This window comes from Erpetoichthys calabaricus, chromosome 3 (genome assembly GCF_900747795.2).
Source record: "Erpetoichthys calabaricus chromosome 3, fErpCal1.3, whole genome shotgun sequence".
NCBI classification, from domain to species: domain Eukaryota; kingdom Metazoa; phylum Chordata; class Cladistia; order Polypteriformes; family Polypteridae; genus Erpetoichthys; species Erpetoichthys calabaricus.
Window position 1 is genome coordinate 157,175,082 of NC_041396.2, and position 27,837 is coordinate 157,202,918.

Genomic DNA, 27,837 nt, shown 5'->3' on the forward strand with positions numbered 1-27,837 from the left:
TGAGCAGGATACAACAGCAACATTTGACTTAAACCAGAACAAGAATCCATATTACCCTGAATTTTTACTGAATAGTCAGCATGAGTTCAGAAGAGGGAGGTCATGTTTTACTAACATGCTGGAATTCTATGAAGAAGCAACAGAAGGGTATGATCAAAGTGGATCACATGATATTATTTATCTTGACTTTCAGAAAGCATTTGACAAGGTGCCACATGAGACGTTTATCATTAAACTAAAAGAAGTAGGAATTCAGGGTGACGTAGATGGGTGCAGAATTGGCTCAGACACAGGAAGCAGAAGGTGATGGTGCAAGGAACCTCATCAGAATTGACTGATGTGAAGAGTGGTTTTCCACAGGGGTCAGTCCTAGAGCTGCTGCTATTTTTAATATATATAAATAATTTGGATAGGAATATAAGTAACAAGCTGGTCAAGTTTGCAGATGATACCAAGATAGGTGGATTGGCAGATAATTAGGAATCTGTTGAATCATTACTGTGGTATTTGGACAGCATACAGGCTTGAGTAGATTTGTGGCAGATGAAATTTAATGTCAGTAAATGTAAATAAAGTATTACACGTGGAAAGTAAAAATGTTGGGTTTGATTAAACAGTGGGAGGTCTGAAAATCAAAAGTACACCTTATTAGAAATTTTTAGGAGTCACAGTGGATTCATCACTATCAAATTCCAGACAGAGGCAGTGTTCAGAAGCCATTAAGAAGGCTAACAGAATGTTAGGTTATATAGAACAATGTGTGGAGTACAAGTCCAAGGAGGTTATTCTCATGCTTTATAATTCACTGTTTAGACTTTACCTGGAGTACTGTGCACAGTTTTGGTGTCCAGACTGCATAGGAGTGCTGGAAAAAGACCAGAGAAGAGCAACTAGGCTGATTCCAGGGCTACAGGGGATGAATTATGAAGAAAGATGAAAAGAGCTGAGCCTTTTTGGTTTAACCAAGAGAAGATTGAGAGGAGACGTGACTGAAATGTTTTCAATTATGAAGGGAATTAGTACAGTGGATGTTATTTTAAAATGAGTTCACAGGGTCACCCTTGTTAAGGGTAAATTTTGAACAAACAAGTTTTTCTTCACACAGAGAACCATAGACACTTATTGTGGTAGACAGTATCACTTTAGGGATGTTTTAAAGTAGACTTGATGTTTTTTTTTAGAAGAATTAAGTGGATAGGAGCGGCGAGCTTTGTTGGGCTATTGTCGTCTAGATTGTTCTAATGTTGTAATCTTGCTGCTTTACTTTATTCTGTATTAGTTTTTAGAAATGATGTATTAATTAAACTTGCACAGTATCCACCCTATTAGTAGCATGCAGCATAAGGTCCTTCATAAGAGATCTCTTTACTCTGTTTACTAACAACTAAATGTGATATCTCTTCATGTCTGGAATGAACTCTTTTATTAGAAAAGACCATTTAATTTCCAGTTTTAAATCTCTTTAAAGACACCTCTTATTAAAGGTGTTAACACGTCTTGTTTTTTTTTTCATTTTATCTGCTATCCATGCAGAGTTACTATTATTCTTTCATTTACAAAATCAATTTAGTTTAGGGGTAGTGAGGATCCAAAGTTTATTACAGCAGCAGCAGGTGCAAGACAGCCATGTTCTGGCCAGCAGTTCATCATACTGTCCACGAATACACACAGTAACAAATCATAACTGGCCAGCTTAGAGACATTAGCCAATGTTACATGTACATATTTGGGATATGGGAGGAAAACTAAAGTATCCACAGAGAAAATCCCCACGCAGGTATAGGGAGAACATGCCTTTCAAATGTACATCTTCAGTGACCAAGCTGTGATTTGAACCCAGGTACCTAAAACTACCATGATAACATGTCAATATTATTATTAGGCATGTCTGTGATACAAGATCTGTGGCAAAGTGTGATTTTTAAATAAGTAATTGAGTCCCAGAACGTGCAGGCTCCAAACAGGAGCATGTGCCATTCCGTGGTTGATTGGGGTACTTCACTGATCGCACATTTGTATGCAAATGTGAGCATGTCAGTCAGGTGCCTCATTCACACCTGGTAGTAGGCAGAGCAATACTCCTGAACCCAGTCAGCCTGTATTAAGGGAGCCTGCACGGCAGAGAAGGGGGAAAGGAAAAAAAAGAGAGCATATAGAGACAGAGTTTAAAGGAAAGAACAACGGAAACGACAGGATCAGGAGACAGCAGCGTGCACTACACAGGAGACGTCAAGATTAGAGAAGGATGGATCTGGGATTTTGAATTTTTAGATCTTTTCCTGCTGTGTGTTTTAACCTTGTTTTTATGGATATATTCATTGATTTTAACCTCCACAGGACACTTTAGATTTTAATGGATTGTTTATTTATTGAAGATCATTTTTGCACTGCACTGTTTGGAGACTGTTTGGTTTTAATAAAAGCACTTGATACTATTGCACTAACCCCTTTGCTGAATGTGTGTGTCCTCATTTGCCTGGCTTATCTCAGTTCATAACAATTGACAGGTATGGGCTTGAGAAGCTCCTGTGAGCACCAGTGAGCATGGAGCCACCCTGGACTGCCACAGTGTCAAACAATTCAAAATTTTAATTGTGATTTTGCATGTTTAACCAACGTGGTTCAGCAATCTCTAGCAGTACCCTGTGGATGCCACTGCTGTCCAACTTCTTTGGTGTTCAAACCGCTGTAAGCTGCTATAAATCCTTGGTACATGACACAATTGTCCAACGTAAAGGTAATATGTAAAAATATCGGGTTTCTTCAACTATATTTAGAGGTGTGAAGTCTGATGCAATCTATTTTGCGATAAAGAACGGTGATTAATGCTTAGTTTTATTTGTGGATGTAAGTCCAGTTGGACTGTAATCAACCACAGATTTTGCTGCCTAATGTATAAAGTTTTTAACAGCAGCATCATACATGTTTTGCTCCTAAGAGGAAGGACGTTGTACTTCTGTTATATTTACATTTGCCTGTACTAAGTTTACAGGTATTGACAATTTTGTCCTTTGAACCATCTGGGAGTGTTCTAAATCAAAAGCAAGCATCAAAAATGTCATCTTTCTCAGCCACTGCTTATGGAATAGCTTAGCTCAGAGGTTTTCAAACCTTATCTCAATGTGCCCCAAAATGTACCCCAACTAATAGGAAGCCATTTCTGCAGAATGGAGCATTATCTTGGATCTTGGATATTGCTAATAGTTGCACTGCATGATTTTGAATAATAGCATAATAGAGTGTGGGATATGGCCGGCCATTCATCCCAGCCAATACCCCCAGGCCACTAGATGGAGCCCTCCTTGCAACGTGGAGATGCCCCGAATTCCAGCAGGGCATCATGGACTATGGAGTTTTAATACATAGCCCTGCTGGATAACGTTGGGGCCACCAGGGGACGCTGCAGGGAGACACAGACAAGTTTATTTTCCATACAGCCCGGAAGTAAATCCTAGTCACATGGTTGAAAGAAATAAAGTGCTTCCGGGCTGATGAAGAAAAGAAGTTTTTACCTGACCCGGAAGTGATAGAAAGTCACATGGACTGAGGGACAGAAACACTTCTGGGTCACGGACTATAAAGGACTCTGGGAAATCCCAGACGGACGAGCTGAGTTGGGAGGCAGGATGGCTAAACGTCTGGGAGATTGGAGGACTGTTTATTTGATTATTATTGAGTATAGTGGAATGGTGGTGCTTTGTGCACTTTATTATTATAATAAATATTCATTTTGGACTTTTATCTGGTGTCTGACATCTGGTCTGAGGGTTCAAGGGGTTACGGGGACCCGTAAAACTGTCACAAGAGCTATTAATCAAAGAGCTATTAATCAAAGCAAATGGTTAACTTCAGCCGACTATTGACATATATGTGAGAAAGTGTTATGTGTTGTCTGTAGACCAGGGGTGTATGGCCTTTTTTAACCACCTCCAGGAACTGAACTATTTTGAAGTATCCCCATTTTTTTTCAAACTTAAATTGCTTATGTACTGAACTAGGCACAACTAAAATTGAGATTTCTTAACTCCCACCCCTGCCCCTAATATTGCATAACTTTATCACGTTGTTACAGAGAGTTTGTGTGGTTGTGTATGTCTTTTAGTTTTTCTTTGGTATATAAGAACAGTAGCATGGTTTGATAAGGAATACAAATTTTGCAGAAAAATAAATCAGGTTACATATAACTACAACATAAAAAAAGGAGAAAAACAATTCAAAGTCAATTGTGAAGGTTGAGTGTGTTTATGTTTTACGGGGTCATTATTGTTTGTGTTGGGTTTCAGTTTTGATAACTTCAAGCACAGTTCTGCTTCTAAGTTCAGCCTATTCCTGTATTTATGTTTAAAGGAAAGATGAAGGTTACTAAACATTGACAACTCTGTCTGAAAGAAAAGATTTCTGCTGTGATTAATATTTATAATACTATAATTAAAAGTTGTATCTGTGTATTTTATTATTAATAATTGTTGAAATTTGTCACCATTGTCTGAAATTCTGCCTAAGTCTGCCAGTTTCTAAACCTGTTCTAAAAATGATGGTGCAAAATAACAAGTTCACCAAAGCTTAAAAACTGGAACCCCTGGTTTAAAGTACAATGCAGTCTGGACATATGATTCTATTTGGAACATTTCAAATCCATGCTCTTCTTCAATGGTTACTGTTAGATTAATTTATCACTTTAGGGATTTAAACAGCAATCTCTATTAACATGTCGTGGAACTGCCAACTGTCAGAGTTGAAATAATGTGCACAGGCTAAAAGGTAAATAAAAGTAAACCATGCAAGTAAAAAAAAATATATATTTTTAAAACATTTCAAAAAACTAGTGTTTGGTGATTTAAAGGCTGCACCAACAAAAGCAATAAAAAATCAATAAGAAGGCATATGTTTTACAAAAAAAAATGATTTCAGAATTATACCTTTACAAAAATTAATATCTTTGTAACCAATATTTATTGTAGACATACTTTGTTACAATCAAAATCTTCATAAGGAAACAGGTATTTTACTCCTCTTCTTTCAGAACTGTCAGTAAGGTACACAGTATGCATGTCAATATTTATATATTCATAGCAAAATTAGGTGTGCCCTTAGCAAACCTCACAGCTTTTCTTCCATCTTGGACAGAAGTTTGGCCTTCACCCCTGCTGCATTATATAATTAAGAACAAGAATGTAACTAGTATCTGTTTTGAGACATTAATATAGTAACTTTTGATTATATTTGAGAGAACATTCTCTTTTTGAACTCAGTTAGGGATTGCCTTAGTAAACTAAAATGAAAATTGAGTTTTCAGAATTAATGGCATTTGTTTCTTCCATCTATCCTGCTCCTTGTATACAGGTTGATTATCCATAATCTGAAACTCCAAAATCCATAACATTTTGAGTGCCAACACGACACCATATAAGTTACCTGTATTTTTTTATTTTTTTTTTTACTGTTGAACGCATAAAGAACATTACATGCAAATTGAAAAGGGCTTTATTTATTCTGTGCAGGTAGTGGGTGAATGGTGTCTGGTCCCCCATGAAATTTCGAGCACTACAAATCTACGACACATTTTAGACAACTGGTGACAGGGTTGGTGTGGTTATTCGGTGTTGTCATTTTTGGTTCGGGTGATATGGTAGCCAAAGGTTGTGGTCCCCTGTGAAGCAGCAAGCACCACAATGCACTATCACTTGTTTGATTATCAGGGATTCCCCATGAAGCACCACAATACTGGCCTATTATGTGACTTAGGGTGCTGTCATCTGAGGGGCGCAATTTAGATAGGTAAAGGGGACGGTCATGGCTCCATACATTGAGTGCAGGAGAGATGCCTCATGGCAATTTCAGTATGTAGTTTGGGAGGGAGGCGAGATAGTGAAATGATAACACCAGAATGGCAGTTCAGAATGCTGCGTGGCACCCATAAAAACAAACAAATAAAAAAAAACAGATATACACACACAGAGTCAGATTTACAAAACTGAAAGGTTTGCGAAATGTTGCACACGTACATTTCAATTCTTCATTTCAAAATGCAACTACAGAACCCAAATAAAGTCTGTACATAATGCTCACCTCTTTTGAGATTTGATATGTTTGTCACGTCAACATACATTCTAATAACAATACAATAATGAATAATTATTTGCGTGAGTCTTTCTTTAACTGGTTTGACTGCATTCCCCTTCTTTATTAAGGGTGTCCCCAAGTTATCTAAATTATGAATATGCAAATAGTTCAAAATCAGAAAGATACTAAACCTATATATTACTTATTTCAGGTAATGTTAACAGGTTTTTTATTGCCTTGGCTTATTTATGATAATCATTGTGATTTATTATGTTTTACTGAGTGTTTAGATAGATAGATAGATAGATAGATAGATAGATAGATAGATAGATAGATAGATAGATAGATAGATAGATAGATAGATAGATAGATAGATAGATAGATAGATAGATAGATAGATAGATAGATAGATAGATAGATACTTTATTAATCCCAAGGGGAAATTCACATACTCCAGCAGCAGCATACTGATACAAAAAACAATATTAAATTAAAGAGTAATAAAAATGCAGGTAAAAACAGACAATAACCTTTTATAATGTTAACGTTTACCCCCCCCAGGTGGAATTGAAGAGTCGCATAGTTTGGGGGAGGAACGATCTTCTCAGTCTGTCAGTGGAGCAGGACAGTGATAGCAGTCTGTCGCTGAAACTGCTCTTCTGTCTGGAGATGACACTGTTTAGTGGATGCAGTGGATTCTCCATGATTGATAGGAGCCTGCTGAGCACCCGTCGCTCTGCCACGGATGTCAAACTGTCCAGCTCCATGCCTACAATAGAGCCTGCCTTCCTCACCAGTTTGTCCAGGCGTGAGGCATCCTTCTTCTTAATGCTGCCTCCCCAGCACACCAACGCGTAGAAGAGTGCGCTCGCCACAACCGTCTGATAGAACATCTGCAGCATCTTATTGCAGATAAGTTTAGTGTGTGTTTATATATTTAAATGTAAATTTTAATAACTTACTGTTAACACAGTAACACAGTATTGAAAATATTTGTAAATACTCTGAGCTTCTACTCAATGAAGACTTCTAAAAAAAATGAATTGACTTGAATATTTGAATTTAACTTCTAATCGTTCATTAATTGTATAGCATTGATCAACAGACAGTAACCAACTCCGGATGATAAATTTGACCTACAGTACATTTTTTTTTCATCTGTATTATTCAATTTTATACAACACTTGGTTTATTCTATTTATATTTATTGTGTGTGTTACGTTGAATTACTTAGTCCAAATACAATCTTGATTGCAAGTTTCCGTTTCATGTAGTTTCATTTTATGTCTGAAGAATAGGTGAGCCACCAGACATTTCAGGTTCTTTCTGGTATTATCAGCTAAGTAGTCCTTTTCTTCACTAACTGCTTTGTCAACATGTGTTCCTGTGCAAATAACAGGGAAGTTAAAATGCCTGGAAGAGAATACCATCTACCTACGTTTTTAATTCTGAAAACAGAAAAAAATAATAAAATAAACATTCACATATTCTGCGTGAATCCTTATGCTTCTGGTTGTTCTCAGTTTGGAAAGACAAAACAAGATGAATTCAGTTGGTGTTTCCTATGAAAATGCAGATCTTTTCATAATGATCCAGCAAGGTTTTAAATTTTAATATATCTAATCTATCTTCAAACTAAAAACTACAGAAACTCATATGTATCAATTTCATTTAAGATGTGTTAGGGAGAGGTAAATGATTTGGACATCAATACTGTATATTCATATTTGTTGCTACGAGACATACCTCTTTCACATGAAGATAAATTCCCTTCTGTAATCCATCCATCCATTTTCCAACCCGCTGAATCCAAACACAGGGTCACGGGGGTCTGCTGGAGCCAATCCCAGCCAACACAGGGCATGAAACAATCCTGGGCAGGGTGCCAACTCACCACAGGACACACACAAACACACCCACACACCAAACACACACTAGGGCCAATTTAGAATCGCCAATCTGCATGTCTTTGGACCGTGGGAGGAAACCGGAGCGCCCGGAGGAAACCCATGCAGACACGGGGAGAACATACAAACTCCACGCAGGGAGGACCCGGGAAGCGAACCCAGGTCCCCAGATCTCCCAACTGCGAGGCAGCAGCGCTACCCACTGCGCCACCGTGCCGCCCCCCTTCTGTAATGATTATATGAATTAATCTAGTTAAAATAATTTTTAGCAACAGTGAAATGAATATAGTTTTCAAGGCAGTTTGGTATAATAGTTGTGATAAGGCAAGTGTCAGAAATGTACCAAAAAGAGACCAAGCATTAAAATCAAGACATGACAAAAATGAAAAGTCAAGATGTAAAACAAGTCAGAATAAAAAGATGCTAGACTATAGTTGTTTAGAAGCCCTTTTAGTGTCTTCTACACTTTAACAGGTCTTCTCTTTGGTTAGAATGTTCAGTCATATCCGTATCGGTACTATCAATATTTTATAATGGCAGATATCATATAAACAACATAGTGGCACTCATAGAAAACAAATTACATGATGGTGGAGATCATTAAACAGCAAGGCAACACCGCATTGTTACAAAACTAATGACACAAATTAAGAAAGATAATAATCTATAACTTACACATAAATCAGGGCAACATCAAACATGTTCCTGACACCTTCTATAAATACAGATCTTTTTCATATGACTCTGAAACATCTTTTATAAGTACAAATTCAAATCACAAAGAAGTGCTTACTGGCCTGTCCAGGGAGTTGCTTGCTTGTACCCTGTGCTTCCACCCCTCCTCAACTCTGAATTGCACTAATCTGATTTGAGAATGTATGTGTGGGTGTATGTACATATATTAGTGCACTCTCTCCACTGAGTCAGCACCTTAACGTGGCAAAGTGGTTTGCATGATCAATGATCCCCTGAACAATACCCTCGGGAGTCATATACCCCTGGTAGGGCCACCCATGGCGGCAAGGCCAGAGTTGAGGTCCTGACTAAAACTGACTCAACCACCACCCCTGCCTCACCAAGGGTCCATCCAAAGTGGTGCAACCTTATTGCCGTCCTGCACATGGCTTGGCACGTGGAGTCCTGAAAAGGAAGTTACTGTAAGTGGTGTGATGGAGGATTGCGCACCCTCACTCCTACCAGTATGAACAACTCTTATGCAGGCTTTTTCTTCCATATGTCAGAGATGGACTAATGGATGGACACCACCATTGTTGGATTTGCGGATAGTCACGACAAATTAGTGCACTGGCTGCCATCCCCAGTCCTGGGGACCATCTGGATTTGTGGATATTTTCTTCCAGCCAGTTTCCCAATCAGCTACTCATTTTTCTCTCTAATTGACCTCACTGTTGAAATAGCTGGTCTGATTCTATATTTAGAAAACAGCAGTAAGGTGAAATTTACGTTTATAAAGAATTTAGAAATTTTCATAGTTTTGTTATAGTTGTGGAGTGGTGGCTCTGAGGCTAGGGCTTTGCACTGGGAATTGGAAGGTTGCCGGATCGAATCCTGTAAACACCAAAAAGTGACTCTACTTGGGCCCTTGAGCAAGGCCCTTAACCTACAATAGCTCTGTCCTGGGTATTACAGTAATCTGCATCCAGTCCTGCGGTCCTCCAACATGCAGGGTAAACCTGGGGGTTGGTGGTAGATTTGGCACTCCAGCCACCATAAAAAACCTCACACTGGTTCCATTCCATCTGAACTAGTGTGCTGCTGAGGTGTCACCTGTTGCATGGCTGCACTCAGGTCCTAATCTGGGATCCTGAGTTGGTTTGTCATGTGGTGGGTGCAGCAATGCGCTGTAGTGTATAGTTTTGTCATAGTTTTAAACTCTTAACTCTCTTTTGTCATTTTCCTATTAATTCATTGTTTTCTGTGGAGTTTTCCCCCTTAGTTGAATTCTAATAATGGCAATTAACAACAGCAGAGTACACATAAGATATTGAACAATCATCATGTTTCAGTTCAGAGGAAGTTGGAAACTGCAATTATGTGGTTATACAAACGGACTGCAATGATTACCCCAAGATTTGAGATTCAAAACTTTATTTTATATTCTTATATATTTCTGTGAAAATACGGACCAATATTCAATGACAATCTTGAAAACTTACATAAACATTCCTCTAACGTCTTTGTTCTAATGAGCGTTAAATAAATGAGAACAAACATTACCAAGATGATAATGACTAATGATTCTGCCAACCTTTGCACAAAGAGTCTGAAGAATTCTTTTATTGTATCCACTGAGACACCAAATAATAAAAAAAAGTCAACAACCCGACCTAGACATAATGCATGTACTTTTCTTTATTACATAAAGTTTCCTGCCACATGGGTTATGCGAATTTGTATAAAGTCAATAACATTGTTGCAGTTGCTGTTTGCATTTGTCAGAAAGATGTCCAGCAAATATTGCATTCTTACTGTATTCTTTACAAATATTGACGTTCCCAGGACAGCTTCACACCATGAGCATTCACACCATATAACTGCCTATCACTTTGCTTTAATAAAAGATTTACTGGTCAGCTGCTCATGCTTTAGATTGGGATTTCATTTTAAATTGTTGTAAGTCATGCTGAAGAAACTGCAGTGAAATGAATTCTACTCTGTGCTTCTGTTCTTATGGCACCAAAAACTAAGTCAGGTTCATATTGAATGTCTGTGATTACTTATGTAAATGCAATAGAGACATTGGCCAGGCCAGGATTCAAATAGTTGTGTAGATCTGTAAGTCATTAGTCATAAACACTACATCACTATGCAATGTTTGTTTTTGCTGATGAAAAATGGTTATTAAGTCTTTTATCTTGAAGAGTGTTATTACAGGTCAGGTCAGGTCAGGTTGGGAAGCATGCACTGGTACAGCACGTTGCTGCACCCACCACACGACAAAATAGCTCGGGATCGTAGTTGGCAAACCCTCAGGCAGACACATGGTCTAGTCCCACCTTCCAGAAATGACCCTATCTGCCACAGCTATGTGTTACATGGGCATCCTCATGGCCTGGTCCAGCCACTTGGGTCCTCAACAATGAGGATCCTGCGAGCCGGAACACCTTTCAGGGAATCACGTCACATGGCCATAGTGTCATAACCGACGCTCCCTCACAATGCAGGTAATGTGCCTCATTCGGGACTGTTTCCTTTCAAAGTTTCATAAGCATTTATTTTTTAGCCATTCTCGTTCCTGTTTAGTGTTGCTGAGGATTCTCATACTCAGGGCACATGTCAGGACACAATTGTACAAGCTCACATCAGTGTAGTTTAGACTTACTAGTCAACATTGAATTGTACTGTAACTTTTAACAAATACAAGGATTCTCAAAGGAAATGTACATAAACAGAATAAAATAATTTGCTTTGTAAATCTTTTACAAAGTAGAGTATAACTGTCTTATTTGGGAGAAGCATTTTTCTTAAGTGTGTGGTTTTTATTTATTACAGGTGGTCTCTGGAGAATTCAGTGAAGACAGTGAAGCATACAACTTCACGTTGCATGCTGGTGATGAGCTCACATTAATGGGACAGGCAGAGATCTTGTGTGCCAAGACTGTAAAAGAGAAATCTCGGTTTAATACGATTCTACGAAAGCTGGGGAAAACCACCACTCTGAGCAAGCAGGTAAAAGGGAAGATGCCCTGTTTAATTTGTATGAATCACAGAACCAATGAAAGCCTCAGTCTACCATTCCAGTGTAAAGGCAAATTCAGCACCCGCAGTCCACTAGAAATCCAAATGCAAGAAGGTGAACACACCATCCGGAGCATCATTGAAAAAGTTCGTCTGCCTGTCAATGTAACTGTTCCCAGCAGGCCGCCAAGGAATCCATATGACCTTCACATCATCCGCGAAGGCCACCGTTACAAGTTAGTGAGCATTATCTCCAAGACTGTGGTTCTGTGTTGCATTCTACGGAAAGAAGAGGTGGCCCCCTTTCATTTTTTGCTGCTGACGGATATGCCCCGCTTCCTGTTGCCTGAGGGTCTCCTTCGGGGAGATCCTGTGTTTGAGACAGTCACACATGAGAGTTCGTTATTTTGCCAGGAGCGGTTCAATCCTGATGAGTATTCCAAGGCAGTGAGAGAGGTGAAAGCAGATTTTACAGACGAGTGCACAAGTCCACGACGGATCAGGGTGTGCTTACAGGGCTTAACCTCAAATTCCTTGAACTATGCACGAGATGAGCTGACTCAGTCTTTTCAGCGACTATCTTTATGTGTTTACAGTGGTTCTTTGATGCACGCTAATGGTGATCACAGCCAGAGTTGCAGAGACTCACTGGGAGAACAGCAAATCATGCCTCATGAACTTTTAACACCAGCTGAAGGTAGTGAAAGTGAACGAGAATATGTAACTCCTGACTGGGCAGAAAATGAATTCAGGACTGTGGAACAAGCAGAAATTCCATATGAGGAATTATGGACCAGTCCAAACATGGGGAATTTAACAGATGTCAGTGGAAATGTACAAAGTATAGAATGTGGAGTTAAAGTAGATCAAAATCTTATTTCTTTCCATTCATCCACATCATCTTTGGAAGGACCTGTGGGATCACCTAATATTGCAATATTGCAAATGGAGGAAAGCAATAAAGTGCCAACGCCTCCACCAGTACCTCCAAAATCAGAAGCTGTGAGTATTTTTGGATTCTTTATGAAAGCTAATTTTGTGATTAGTTGGTTACTGTTTTAATTAATATATTTACATGCTAAACAATACTTATTTTTAAAATGAAATTACAAGGTTAAATCAAAAAGTAAAGGCAATTTGAAAATTCTGCAATGCAACACATTTGTGATGGCTTACAAATACAGTAGGTTGAATACAAACAGTACAGTGTTCTGCCGTTAGCATAGGTTGAAGCCAAGGTCAAGTAAATATGGGCACTCAGCTGTTTGAATGTGCCCTTGTCAAACAATGTGCCATTATGAGATTTCTTTGTGCAGAGGGAGTGAAACCTGCTGAAATTCACCAAAAGATGTTGGCTCAGTATGGAAGTGAAAACAGCATGACTGAAAGAGAAGTTTATGAATGGGTAGAAAGGTTTAAAGCAGGAAGAACAAATATAATTAATGATGCTCGATCTGGTCGACCATCCACATCACCTACACAAAATTACCGAAATTGACATGTCAAATGTCTTCATCAGAGAAGACCAATGGTTTACACATTTGGATATGGATTTGCATATGCCATAGTGCATGATGAATTGGGGTTTGCACAAGCGTATTGATTTACCCTCATAAAAGGTACAATTTAGGCTTTTCTGTATTGATAGGAACAAAGGAGTTAGGGGCACACAAGATTCGAAACAGTGTACAAAGCTGACTGAGTGGTCACCAAGAAGGCTTCATCCCTCACATATTCTTAGAAATTAGTTGTAAGGAGTTTGAATTTAAAGCTTCATAAGTTATTAAAATAATTTTTGAAGGAGTCTCATTTAGACCGATGCTAAACTCCTGTAGTCTTCCTGTAGGAAGATGAATCCAATTAGTAATAATGAATGCATGATATAGTACTTCATCGCCTAGAACAATAAATTTGAATCACACATCCTCAGTATTTAATAAATTTGTTTTTGAATATAGCTGAAGTGGAAACTGTATAAGCCATTGTAAAGCTAGACTACAGTGATAGTCAAAGAAAGGAACAAAAACATTTGACAGGGTCAGAGATTCTGTCTAGCCTTTTGTTTTATGCTGAATATCTCAGGGGAACATTATCTGTTTTGCTAGTGGTTAGATGTAGTAGATCTGCACACAACCAAACATTAATGTCATCTATTCATATGTGTTTTAGGTGATTAGGAATACATCCTCACTACTGCACTTCTGTTTGAATGCCAGATATTAGTCTTTGTTTTTGCCTTTTGTTGACTCTACCCAGGTTTTTTTAACCCTAGTAAACAGACACTTCTGAAAACACTGGCTCAGCATTGCAGTTTGGGTGGGTGAAAGTTTTGAGAATGCAGACTCTAATCGTGCTCTGGTTGGTTCGTACTTATCATGTAGCTCTTCTCTGATTGGATCCTGCTTGTTACAACATCTCATTACCTGACTGGTCACCTTTCATAGAAGAAAAGCATATTCCAACACAGTGGACATAAAGAAGTTGCTTTCCATGATCCTTATTGTGTTGCTTACGTGTATGTACCTACAGTAAATTGCATTTTGTTTAAATGCTGCATACATATGCAAAACGCAAATAATTTACCAGTCGCTACAGTTTTACAATAAATTCAATGGCCAGTGGCGTTACCATCCCTTCAAGGCATAGCCAGGAGATGCAGATCCACTATAAATCAGCATTAATGATCAGGAGGTTCAGGGTGACACTATTGTCTTTAGTTTTGAAGCAGTGCTGGCTAAAAGATCAAGTGGTGGAGAACCAGTAACAGTACAAAGGAGGAGTTCACAGTATAACGAAGAACTAATATACAGGATGGAAAGGCTCAGTCTGACAGTGTTGTTTATACACTGAATCGTCTGAGAGGAAATAATACTGTACACTGAAAAATTTTAAGTGACCGTACCTTGCCTTATCAAACTTACGCTTTAGTTACATCTTATTTTTTTGTACAGATTAACTGTTAAAATTGAATCCTGCTCTCAGATGGCATATTGAAATACATGACAAAATCCTTTCGAAAATAATAAAGATAGCTACACTTGCATAAAGCAGGTTCCTTATTCCAAAGACCTGGATGAAGCCAAGGAAGAAACCATGGCCTTCCTCAGAAGCTATCCTGAGTGAAATAGCAGAGTTTTAAATCAACATTGTGCTAAACATGTTAGACTGAGAAGTAAGATGGGCTTTCAGTGATCAGTGCTGCCAAGTTGGGTTCTTCAGAACTGAGTAATGCCTTTAGAGCAGGGGTGGGCAACGTAGGTCCTGGAGGGCCGCAGTGGCTACAGGTTTTCATTCCAACCCAATTGCTTAATTAGAAACCAATCCTTGCCAATCTCAGACCTTAGTTAATTTTATGGCTTATTAGTCTGTGCAATGTAAGGCTCTCATATCGTAGATTCTTTCCTTTCCAAGGATATGATCAAAATGATTTGAAGCCTTAAACGGATAATTTTCAGTCTGTCACATTTTTCTATTAAGTGTTTTATTAAATCAAACAGTGCATGATGAACACACAGGGATGTAAATGGAAACAAGTTAGATGGGGAACTGCTGGCTGCTTTGTCTTTTACATCTTATTGTTAATAAGGAGCCATTAAAACACTGAATGCAGCAGTTTAAGATTGAAATAAGCAATTAAGAGAGGGGAAACTTAATAAGCGAGACCACTAAAATGAAGCATCAAAATGTCACTTAAACAATAAGTGCTTCATCAGCAGTAATTGACTTCTCATTAAGAAACTGGGCTGGAACAAAAACCTACAGCCACTGCGGCCCTCCAGGACCGACATTGCACACCCTTGCTTTAGAGTTTCACTCACTATTATTGGCAGCATATTTGATTCAATAATGTAGCACATCATAGAGCTGGGTTTTACCAGCCATACATTACAGTGGAGTGTGAGCATATTGTCACGGTTCATTTTGAAAGACGTAAATGCTTAAGTTACACTATTACAAACTGTCACTTTTCAAAACTAAAGGTTTCTTCTTTTGCTCCTAATATAAAAATTATTTTTGTCCATTTTAGAATGGTTTGTCATGATAGCGCACAAATTGCTTGGTGATAGATAACAAGTGAATGTCACTTTATGACAGCCATTTTATTTACGAATGAGAACTGGGCTTAGGAAACATCTACACTTTTATCAAAGGAATGACCCTGTTTCATTAGTTTTTCATTTTGCTTTCAGCTTTGACTCTTGTTTATCCCCCTGACTTTGAGCCTGTTTTGCTCTTTTGATTTAATAGTAATTTCGGTCATATCAGTAAACAAACCCTGCTTTGTTCTGACTGCTATCTCTTTGCTTGACTATGAAAAGAGCTCTCTGCCTCTCTAACTAATATCCATGTCATTTTTTATCTTTTATGGAGTATACGTATATGTACATTACACATAGAAACATTTATCAAGAAGTTTTCAGAATGGAGTAAGCTTCCTTTTATGAGACCAATCTGGTCTCATGTTTATCTGCTCATCTCAAAAGGGATATTTCTCATTTTATTGAGCAATGAATGGGGTATGATTGACAAACGTCAATGTTGTCTTATATTTGTGATAGTTGTATAACAAACAGTGATCTTTATTTTTTTTTTCTACTGATGACAGTAAAGCCAAGTGTAGCATTGAGCAGTGCCAAATCTAAAATCATACACATACAGCTCTGTGCAGCAGCCTCCTACACCACCTCTCTTCTGTTCCCTCACACTGACTCATCTTGGCTCATTCTCAGTCTTACATAAAGCATTTTCTTTCTGTGTCAAAATGCATTAGTCATTAGTGTGTAATCAATTCTTAAAAAAAACAGTCACTTAAAAACGTATTAGTCACTCTTTAAAAACAGAAACAATAATCACCAAAATTATCGAACAATGCTCTAATGACTCCTACAAATGTGAATCAACGGTGCTGCCAGTAACATTGGTTAACATGGCATCTGACCGGTTCATTGTTACAGCCAATGTTCACCTGGATTGGTGTGAGCAAAAATGTTCCTTCAAGAACAAACATTTTCAGTTGTGTATTATTTGCAATATTTACTATTATGCAATAAAATCATCTATTCACATGTATTAATGTTTATGCATTACATAGAGTTGTTGATTTTTAAATATTTAGTCAGGAAAAAATCAGTTGCATATTATTTACAATAATACTATTAAGCAATATAATTATACATATGTACATGTAAATTACACAGCACACTTGATTTTTATCTAATTATCACATACAATTTATTTATTCATTAATTAATTCACAAAGATAACAGATATTCTGTATGTAGCTCACAAACAAAAATTTTTAAAATTGCATGGGCAACTTAACTGCATACCTATTGTTAGCCCTTTATTTACAACCAGATTATTAAAATGATTGCTTCACAGTTGCTACAAATCACTACTATTTATTGACATCAGAGTACTTGCCTCGTCACATACTGGACTTGTTAAAATGACTACTGGCTAGAAACACATTTAGTTTTTTGAATAAATAATGCTGTCCATCTGTCCATTCATTCATTGATTAAATCTGCATAACCAAATAGCATCAAGTGCAACAAAGAAATCAAACTCATAACAAAACAGTTTTTAAGAAAGACAAAAATAATACAAGAAATTGAGAAGCAAAAGACAACGCTTAACCACTGATTAAAAGTATTTAGCCACCTTAAAAAAAGCTAGCAATACAGAGCAGGGATAAAAAAATGTTTAGACTTACCGTAAGTGTAGTAAATAGAGGCGGGCTCAGTGTTAAAGAGTAAGTTGCGGTCCATATCTTTATCCAGCTGCCCCCTGTCACACATGTACGTCAGAGGAACACCATCCCTGCTCATCTCAGGTATGCAATACCCCATTGGGGCGAGAGGGGGCACTGTCACAAACAGTCTCATCTTTTTCTCCTCCTCTACACCAATGAGAAGCCACCCCTGGATTGAAAATCCTGATGTGAGTGTGGAAATGGAAGTATGCAACATTTTTGTGCATTTGCACCATTTACACATGAGGCCCCTGTTCTCTGGAGCCAAAGCCTTTTCTCCTAATCAAGAAGGCTGCTTACTTTGTTTCCATTTTGTGCTCTTGAGCACTGAATTTTGTTTTATATATTAGAAAATTAAAAGGGGCAACCCTGTTGGCATCCCAATACTTTTTGGATTCCACTTCACTTCAAATTATTCACCCATCCACACCCCACAGTTCACATTAATTAACACCCTTTGCATGCCAGTGTGTATTTGTGTTTGCACGTTTTACAGAAAGTGGCATTTCCTGTGATGCTGTCTTAAAACCAGTTTAACCTTACATAATATTGTGAATAGTAACAATGTTATTTCTCAGATTATTATGATTATTGCAAGTTTTGTCAACTTTGAAGGTGGACTTAATGCGCCCTAAACTGATAGCACTTGAGCTTAGAATACACCTTAGGGCTTTTTTTTTGTTAAAATTGAGTTTATCTGATCATTGAGCTTGCATACCTTCTGGGGACTCCCTCGTTCTGCTGGGAGACTTTAATGCTCACGTGGGCAATGACAGTGAGACCTGGAAGGGCGTGATTGGGAGGAATGGCCCCCCCGATCTGAACCCGAGCAGTGTTTTGTTATTGGACTTCTGTGCTCGTCACAGATTGTCCATAACGAACACCATGTTCAAGCATAGGGGTGTTCATAGGTGCACTTGGCACCAGGACACCCTAGGCCTCAGTTCGATGATCGACTTTGTGATCGTGTCGTCGGACTTCCAGCCACATGTCTTGGACACTCAGGTGAAGAGAGGGGCGGAGCTGTCAACTGATCACCACCTGGTGGTGAGTAGGCTTCGATGGTGGGGGAGGATGCCGGTCAGGCCTGGTAGGCCCAAACGTATTATGAGGATCTGCTGGAAACATCTGGCAGAGTCCCCTGTCAGAAGTAGCTTCAACTCCCACCTCTGGCAGAACTTCGACCATGTTCCGAGGGAGGTGGGGGACATTGAGTCCGAATGGGCCATGTTCTGTGCCTCTATTGTTGAGGCGGCTGACCAGAGCTGTGGCCGTAAGGTGGTCGGTGCCTGATGTGGCGGCAATCCCCGAACCCGTTGGTGGACACCGATGGTGAGGGATGCCGTCAAGCTGAAGAAGGAGTCCTACAGGACCCTTTTGTCCTGTGGGACTCTGGAGGCAGCTAATAGGTACTGGCAGGCCAAGCGGAATGCGGCCTAGGTGGTTGCTGAGACAAAAACTCTGGCGTGGGAGGAGTTTGGGGATGCCATGGAGAACGACTTTCGGACAGCTTCAAGGAGATTCTGGTCTACCATCCGGTGCCTCAGGATGGGGAATCAGTGCAGTGTCAACACTGTATATGGTGGCGCTGCTGACCTCGACTTGGGACATTGTGGGTCGGTGGGGGGGAGTACTTTGAAGACCTCCTCAATCCCATTAACATGCCTTCCAATGAGGAAGCAGAGCCTGGGGACTCGGAGGTGGGCTCCCTTATCTCTGGGACTGAGGTCACCGAGGTGGTCAAAAAACTCCTTGGTGGCAGGGCCCCGGGGGTGGATGAGATACGCTCGGAGTTCCTCAAGGCTCTGGCTCTGCAACATCTCATGGACATCGGGGACAGTGCCTCTGGATTGGCAGACCAGGGTGGTAGTCTCCCTCTTTAAGAAGGGGGACCGGAGGGTGTGTTCCAACTACAGAGGGATCACACTCCTCAGCCTCCCTGGAAAAGTCTATTCAGGGGTCCTAGAGAGGAGGGTCCATCAGATAGTCGAACCTCGGATTCAGGAGGAACAGTGTGGTTATCGTTCTAGTCGTGGAACAGTGGACCAACTCTACACCCTTAGCAGGGTCCTGGAGGGTGCATGGGAGTTTGTCCAACCAGTCTACATGTGTTTTGTGGATTTGGTAAAGGCATTCCACCTTGTCCCTCGGGGAATCCTGTGGAGGGTACTCCGAGAGTATGGGGTACCGGACCCCATGATAAGGGCTGTTTGGTTCCTGTACAACCGGTGTCAGAGCTTGGTCTGCATTGCCGGCAGTAAGTCGAAGAGTTGGACTTCGCCAAGGCTGCTCTTTGTCACCGATTCTGTTCATAACTTTTATGGTCAGAATTTCTAGGCGCAGCCAGGGCGTTGAGGGGGTCCGGTTTGGTGGGCTCAGGATTGGGTCACTGCTTTTTGCAGATGATGTTGTCGTGTTTGCATCATCAGGCCGTGATCTTCAGCTCTCTCTGGATCGGTTCACAGCCGAGTGTGAAGCGGCTGGGATGGGAATCAGCACCTCCAGATCCAAGACCATGGTCCTCAGCCGGAATAGGGTGGAGTGCCCTCTCAGGGTTGGGAGCGAGATCCTGCCCCAAGTGGAGGAGTTCAAGTATCTCAGGGTCTTGTTCATGAGTGAGTGAAGAATGGAACGTGAGATCGACAGGCGGATCGGTGCGGCGTCCGCAGTGATGAGAGCTCTGCATCGGTTCGTCGTGGTGAAAAAGGACCTAAGCCATAAGGTAAAGCTCTCAGTTTACCAGTCGGTCTATGTTCCTAACCTCACCTATGGTCATGAGCTGTGGGTACTGACTGAAAGAACGAGATCGTGAATACAAGCGGCTGAAATGAGTTTCCTCCGTAGGGTATCTGGGCTCACCCTTAAAGATAGGGTGAGAAGCTCAGTCATCCGGGAGGGTCTCAGAGTAGAGCCACTGCTCTTCCGCATCAAGAGGAGTCAGATGAGGTGGCTCGGGCATCTGCTCAGGATGTCTCCTGGACGCCTCCCTGGTGAGGTGTTCTGGCCACGTCCAACCGGGAGGAGGCCCCGGGGAAGACCCAGGACACGCTGGAGGGAATATGTCTCCCGGCTGGCCTGGGAACGCCTCGGGATTCTCCCGGAAGAGCTAGAAGAAGTGGCCAGGGAGAGGGAAGTCTGAGAATCTCTGCTCAAGCTGCTGCCCCTGGGACCCGATCTCGGATGAGCGGAAGAGGATGGATGGATGGATGGATGATCATTGAGCTTTGTATCTCTTTGTTTCACAAACCAAAGTAGCTTTAAAGCAAGGCTGTCAGATTGGAACATCACTATTTGAATATAATGTAAAAGTATTTGAAAAAACTCTTTTACAAATGCAAAAACTGGTGTTTGAATGTAGAAAAACCGTCATTTTCTTTACCTCATAGTAATTTCGGCATTATGTTTCTTCACACACACTGTGAAATATTGCAGAACTTTACAAATCCCGTTTTTGCACTTCCAGCATCATTTAGCTTGTATCCTCATTTGTAAAACAGACAGGATTCAGCTTCTTAAACACACCGTTTAATGATACATTTTAATACACACTTGTGCACCCTACTGCCTGCTCTTGGATCTTAGGTTGTGCTGAGAATACGATTTTGAATGCTTTTGATTTTCTTTTCTTTAAAAATATCACTCATGTCTGGATTCATCCTTTAAGCTGAGATTCCTGATTTACTGCTGCTTTATGCTAGAACTGTTAAGCATCCATCACAGAAAGCTGTTTTCATTCTTATTAGAGACAATGGAAAAGTAATCGCCATATTTCTGATTTTACTGTAGTTTGTTATTAAAATGGCTTTAAAATCCCAGTTTTAAAGAGTCTTGTCAGTTTTAGTTATGTTCGTTTCAGTTAACTCAGCCAGCATGCAGATTTTTCATGATGTGTGTATCTTAAATGAATGCTAAAAGTGCAGTAATTAATTTTTTTAAATTAGAGTGTTTTTAACTACCGTATATACTTGCGTATAAGTCGGGTCTTGAAACCTGAAAATCGATCATAAAATTAGACCCCGACTTATACACCCTTTCAAAAATATGACACTTAATTTTTTTTTTTACATCTTCTTGCTTCCTCCAATCTCGCACCAGTTTCTCAGACACATCAAATTTTGTTGCAGCAGCGCAGTTACCAATTTCTTTCGCCACTTCAACGACTTTTAATTTAAAACCAGCTTCGTATTTTCTTCTGAGGGATGCTCTTACGATAAAGGTGTATGAGGGTGTGAGATACAAAAAACACAAAACGGTGCAAACGTCGCTTCGGAATAGGCCAGGTATTACCGTGTGGTCATGTAGGCAAAACGTAGAAAAAAAACGTAGTGTGCCCCGTGGTTACTCTCTCAGGTGAGCATATCATAATCTCTTGGACCAATAGCATGAGTTTTCCGGATTTGACTTATACAACCAACATTATAAAATACCGGAAATTACACGGTAAAATCAAGCCCCAACTTACCCACGAGAGAACTTAACCACGAGTATATACGGTATTCAGTCACATACAATATATTTTCTCATTAATTAATTCACAAAGCTGAACGGATATTCTTTAGGTTACTCACAAGTAGAAGTTTAAAAAATTGTGTGGACGACTTAACTGCTTAACTTTTTTTAGCCCATAATGTACAACTAGATTATTAAAAATGATTGCCTCGCACTTGCCATAAATCACACATAATTATTACCATCAGTTAAGGTCTCTTGTAATACATTTTTGCTGTAACTAGAACCGGAGAAAAAAGAGACACTAACTATCCTGTCCTGTATGTTTTTCTTTGACTGCCCATGGCAGTTAACTGACATCCCATTCTTCACAGTATTACACCCTATCTATCGTCCATCCACTGCTTTTTTCTTATTTTAAAAATGAAAGGAGTTTATTATTGGAATTTAATGTTTGAACAATCATGAGCAATTTTATATTACAAGTACAAAGAGGCAGTCTGAACTTTGCCCATACTTTATGTGCACAGAATCCAGTTTTTGTGAAGGGCTGTTTTTAAGAGTCATATTTGTTCTCAGTACCTAAGTCTTAAGCATCTAATGCTGTGCTGACACACCATGAGCAAAAAAGGGGAAAATATTAACAATATTAATTAAAATATTTTTAAAAAGCACAAGCAGTACAAAATTTATGTAGTTCCCAGATTATTTTGCCTATATGAGAATATAACAATTTTTTTTTTTCAGTATTTAAGTCTGCTTGGCTATTTTGACTGTCCTACTTCAAAACAAATAACTGCTAAACTGTGCAAGAATAATATTTGCAATGGGAAGGCCTACTAATTGGGTTACTTTAGAAACCAATTTTCAAAGAATGTGCCAATGGGTTTTCCAGATATTCCAAGTTTTAAGAATTTATTTCCAGGTATAGGGTCATTATGTTGCCTTTCCTTGTAAACTTTAAGTGTTGGGTGATGGTGGGAGTGAACGTCCAAATTCACTTTTTTGTGTACTACAGGAAAATGTTGTGCATTTACCTCCGATTTCCTGTCAATCACTTGATTGCCACTTGAGGTCATTTCAGCTTTATTGTTATTTGTATAGAATCTTTTGTTTGTCTCTGCCACTATCATTTAATCACACAGCACAATTTCTATGAGGAGTTTCCCAAAGGAAAATGTTTAAAGGATTAAAGGAGACAAGTTTGAGTGACAATCTGACAGAAGCTTTTCTGACAGGATATACTGTAGAAATTGTGCATAATGTTAAATATGTAGTAAATTAATATTGCATTTTTTTGAGAAACTAGGAGGCTTTGCCCCCTGCTCGCTTTGCTCGCCAACCCCCTGGCCTGTGCTACGCACCAGCCACTTTGTATCTCTGCCGCTTGTGTATGTTGATTTCACTTTCACCAAACAACAAATCTTTTAATTCTCGTGGATACAATACTTTTCCCTGATGGCAACACGAATTAGACATTCTACAAGTCTCCAACTTAAAGTTTAAATCTGAACAATATATTCGATCTCTTTTCGCTGTTCTGTTATTTCACAGAGTAATACTTTCCATTTGTTAGCGCTAATGTGATCTTTACTATCATTTTTTTGAGACTTTCGAATTTTAGTACTTTCGTTATCTCTAACCTGCTATGCATGTGTATCGTGCAATTTTTGAATTCTTTATGATGTTCTAGTTTGTCATCTACTCTTTGTCTTTTATTTTTGGCCCCGGGCATGGTTAAATCTCTTGGCACAAAGTCTCATCTCACGGGACATGAAAGTGTCTCTCTGAAAAAGTCAAGTCTCGTCCCAGGCTAAAAAGTCTCGTCTCATCCCAGGATTTTTTAATTATAAAAGAGTGATATATACTACTAGCCATCCCCTGCGGCTCCACCCGTGTAGTAGAGAAACAGGATAGTGAGGAGGACCCTACCCAGCTCCCAACTCCTGATGTCATGCTTCCCCCTCCCCTCGGCCCATAGCCTCTGTCTCGGATTAGCACGAATATATTGCTCCTGCGAGCGAACTATGATTCTTAGCAAAATGAGAGAAGTCGCAAAATCAACCAGAATGTTCAAGCAAATCATAGAAAAGAAACCTGATCTAAATCCGTTAAGTAGTTGTCTCGTTTGCTAGCTAAGTGGAGGTAAGGAACGCCCCGAGGCTGGTGTGTGAGTGAGGAAGGCTCCGCCCTTTCTTTACGGCCCGCAGCGTATCTCTCAGACTGGTCAGAATCGGTACCGCAAGTGAGTTATTATACATAGCACAATGCAAGAAGTCGCAAAATCAGGCGGAATGTTCAAACAAATTATAGGAAAAACCTGATCTAAATCCATTAAGTAGTTCTCTCATGAAAAGCAGACAGACAGACAGACAGACAGACAGACAGACAGACAGACAGACAAACATACATTGGATTTTGTATATATATATATAGAGATGTTGGAGTAACACTGTTTGTGTCATCCAGTATCTGCACAATATAGAATAAATAGGAAAGTTAATAAAATTAAGTATACTTAACAAACAGAAAATGTAAAGCATAAATCAGTCATTTTGCACAGAAGAACCAATCTATAAACAAAAAAAATATATAATTCCACTATTCATACAGTAAATATACATAGAAGCATATATATATATAAACATTAGTTATTTATATAAAAAAGAACATTAGAACAATATAGAACAAGCCATTCAGCCCAACAAAGCTTGTCAGTCCTATCCACTTAATTTTTAATAACTTCTGTGTTCTTGTTGAACTCATTTTAAAATAACAGTCTCGATCCACTGTACTAATTCCCTTAGTAATTTTGAACACTTCAATCATGTCTCCTCTTAGTCTCATTTTGCTTAAACTAAAAAAAGTCATCTTTTTTTAATCTTTCCTCATAATTCATCCCCTGTAGCCCTGGAATCAGTCTAGTTGTTCTTCTTTGGACTTTTTCTGATGCTACTATGTCCTTTTTGTAGTCTGTAGACCAAAACTGCGCACAGTACACCAAATTAGGCCTCACCAGTGCATTATACAGGTTGAGCATAACCTCCTTTGACTTGTACTCCACACACTGTGCTGTAGAACCTAATATTCTGTTAGCCTTCTAAATGCCTTCTGAACACTCTCTGACAGTTGATAGTGTCAAGTCCACTACTACTCCTAAATCCTTCACATAAGGTGTACTTTCATTTTTCAGACCTCCCATTGTGTATTCAAAACTAACACTTTTGCTTTACAGATATGTAAATTAAATTTCATCTGCCACAAATCTGCCCAAGCCTTTGATTTTGTGATTAACAGATATTTTTTCCAACAACTAATTTCTGTCACTAGCAATGCTGCCTCCCTGAGTATTCTTCCCATGTTTGGGTTCACCAGTTTTCCTCCAAAATCCCAAATACGTGCAGGTTAGGTTATTTGGCATCTGAAACTTGAAGTTTATGAGTCAATATGGGCCTTCATTTAAATGTGAGCATTCTTTATAGGTTTCTGTGGTGGATGAATCTTTTAAGAGGAAATCTATCAACTAACATTCTGCTTCTTTTCTCATTAACAGTCACCCTTATCTACCTTGTCTACTTTCAAAGGTCCACAAAAAATTAAAATAATTCTCCTGGCTGTCCTGTTGTTTCTGCCATTAATTCTATACATATTCAGTTATACAATTTATTTACTTATTTTTAAATCTTTACATACAGTAATTCAAGTTTACATTAAATATTCTAATTAAATCTGATTTAAAACCACCTTTATGCAGAGAATTATATACAGGTACTCGTCGACATACGACCTATGCAAGTTACGACTGTTCGACTTTATGACGCGTTTGACTGTTTCCCGCACTCTCAAGTCTCGCTACGCAGCAGTAAAAATATACGCAGCAGTGTTGCCCCACGTGTGTTTGTGTCTTGTTGTTTTGGCAATTTTCGATAATAATATAACCCTAACATCCATCCATCCATTTTCCAACCCGCTGAATCCGAACACAGGGTCACGGGGGTCTGCTGGAGCCAATCCCAGCCAACACAGGGCACAAGGCAGGAACCAATCCTGGGCAGGGTGCCAACCCACCGCAGGACACACACAAACACACCCACACCCACACCCACACACCAAGCACACACTAGGGCCAATTTAGAATTGCCAATCCACCTAACCTGCATGTCTTTGGACTGTGGGAGGAAACCGGAGCGCCCGGAGGAAACCCACGCAGACACGGGGAGAACATGCAAACTCCACGCAGGGAGGACCCGGGAAGTGAACCCGGGTCCCCAGGTCTCCCAACTGCGAGGCAGCAGCGCTACCCACTGCGCCACCGTGCCGCCTAACCCTAACATATAACCCTATAATATTAACACTAATAGCAGCTTTCTACTCAAAACGGCAAACTTGAGAAGCTGCCAGCATCAAACCCAGAAGCTCTTGATTGGGCAGTTCTTAGGATTGCACTACGCAAGCAGTCGCATCAACTGCTTACCGCAACCTGCTTTCTTTTTTCTTCTTGAATAAAAGCGCACTTGTTCTGTTATACTTGTACTTGTGAAAGTGTTTATTTGATATTTGGACTTCAGGCTTCACACCAGTCATTCTCAGTCACACACACCACTCACATCCACATCCACAGTTATCCCAGTCTCGTTCGTGCACAAGTTTTATATACAATCATCACATTCAAATGTTAACAGTTCCCACACACAACTGCTGACTCCCAATCAAGAGCTTCTGGGTTCGATGCTAGCAGCTTCTCGAGTTTACCGCTTTGAGTAGAGAGCTGCTGTTATTGTTAATATTATACAATAAAAACATACATTTGATTTACGTCTGTAACAACCGCTGTAAATTTATAGTGCTTGTCAAAGTTAGCGTTCACACTCGCCCCGATATGACACTGCTCTTTTCAAATAAAGACGCACTATAACAGAGGTGAACTCAGATCAGAGAAAACAGAAGCCCTCCCCGCAAGAAATGTCGACTCACAGTGTATGAATGGCGTATGGAAGAAGTGTGTTAAGCGTTATGTAAATACTTTTGCTGGATTTAACAGTGAACAAGAACTTGATGAGATTCGTGAAGAAATAGTGAAACTGTCAAAAGACCTTTCATTGGAATGTGAAATGGAAGATGTCGAGGAGTTGCTAGACCGGGAATCAGGTGAACTTATGAATGAAGAGCTGATAGAATTGGAAGAAGAAAGAGTGGCGGAAGAAGAAACAAGAGAATTGGAGTAAGACGAAGAGGAGGAGGTGCCACAAAGAATGTTCACCACAAAGGGATTGTCAGAAGATTTATCTCTACTGAATAAACTCCTCGCTCATTTTGAAAAAATGGACCCAAATATTGAATGATTTGCGAGGACTGAACGGATGGCACGCAACACATTTCGTCCTTATTGCGAAATTTATGAAGAGAAAAAAAAACAAACAATTCAGACGAAGCTCACTATGTTTATGAAAAGAGCAACTCCTCCCATCACCCCGTCCGCAGCCTCGCCTGATCTGATGAAGGCGATATCGACAACCCGCAGCCAAGCACCAGTGGTGCCAGGAATTAAATGTACAGTACAGTATTTCTTGTTTTGTACGTTTTCCACATATTAAACAAATTGTACTGTAGTATGCTGTGTTTGTCTTAGAAAGTAAGAAAATGTTGATAAAATATTACTTTAAGATGATTACAATATTATTACCCAGTCTAATATTCTTACCTTAAATTAACATAGGCCGACTTACGTCCAGATCAACTTACAACCAGTCAGTCGGAACCAATCGCGGTCGTAAGTCGACAAGTACCTGTATTGCTTATATTAGGCATTGAGTCCTTTTATACTGTAGTAAATTAACATTCCTTAGGATCCTGTAGTTGCGATTATCTCTTCTACTTTATTACAATAGTTAATGTATTTGTAGACTTTACTAAGATTATTTTTATTTTTTATAACTGGACATTAATCAGAGTATTTCCTTTCTA

General features: G+C 39.5%; 1 protein-coding gene across 1 annotated transcript in view; it reads left to right on the forward strand.

Annotated features, from left to right (window-relative positions):
• Positions 1-27,837, forward strand: part of gareml (GRB2 associated, regulator of MAPK1-like) — a 238,860-nt gene that overhangs the window by 159,349 nt on the left and 51,674 nt on the right. The window contains exon 4 of the mRNA XM_028799163.2: positions 11,484-12,671. Coding sequence (XP_028654996.1) covers positions 11,484-12,671 — 1,188 coding nt within the window. The remainder of the gene's footprint in view (positions 1-11,483; positions 12,672-27,837) is intronic.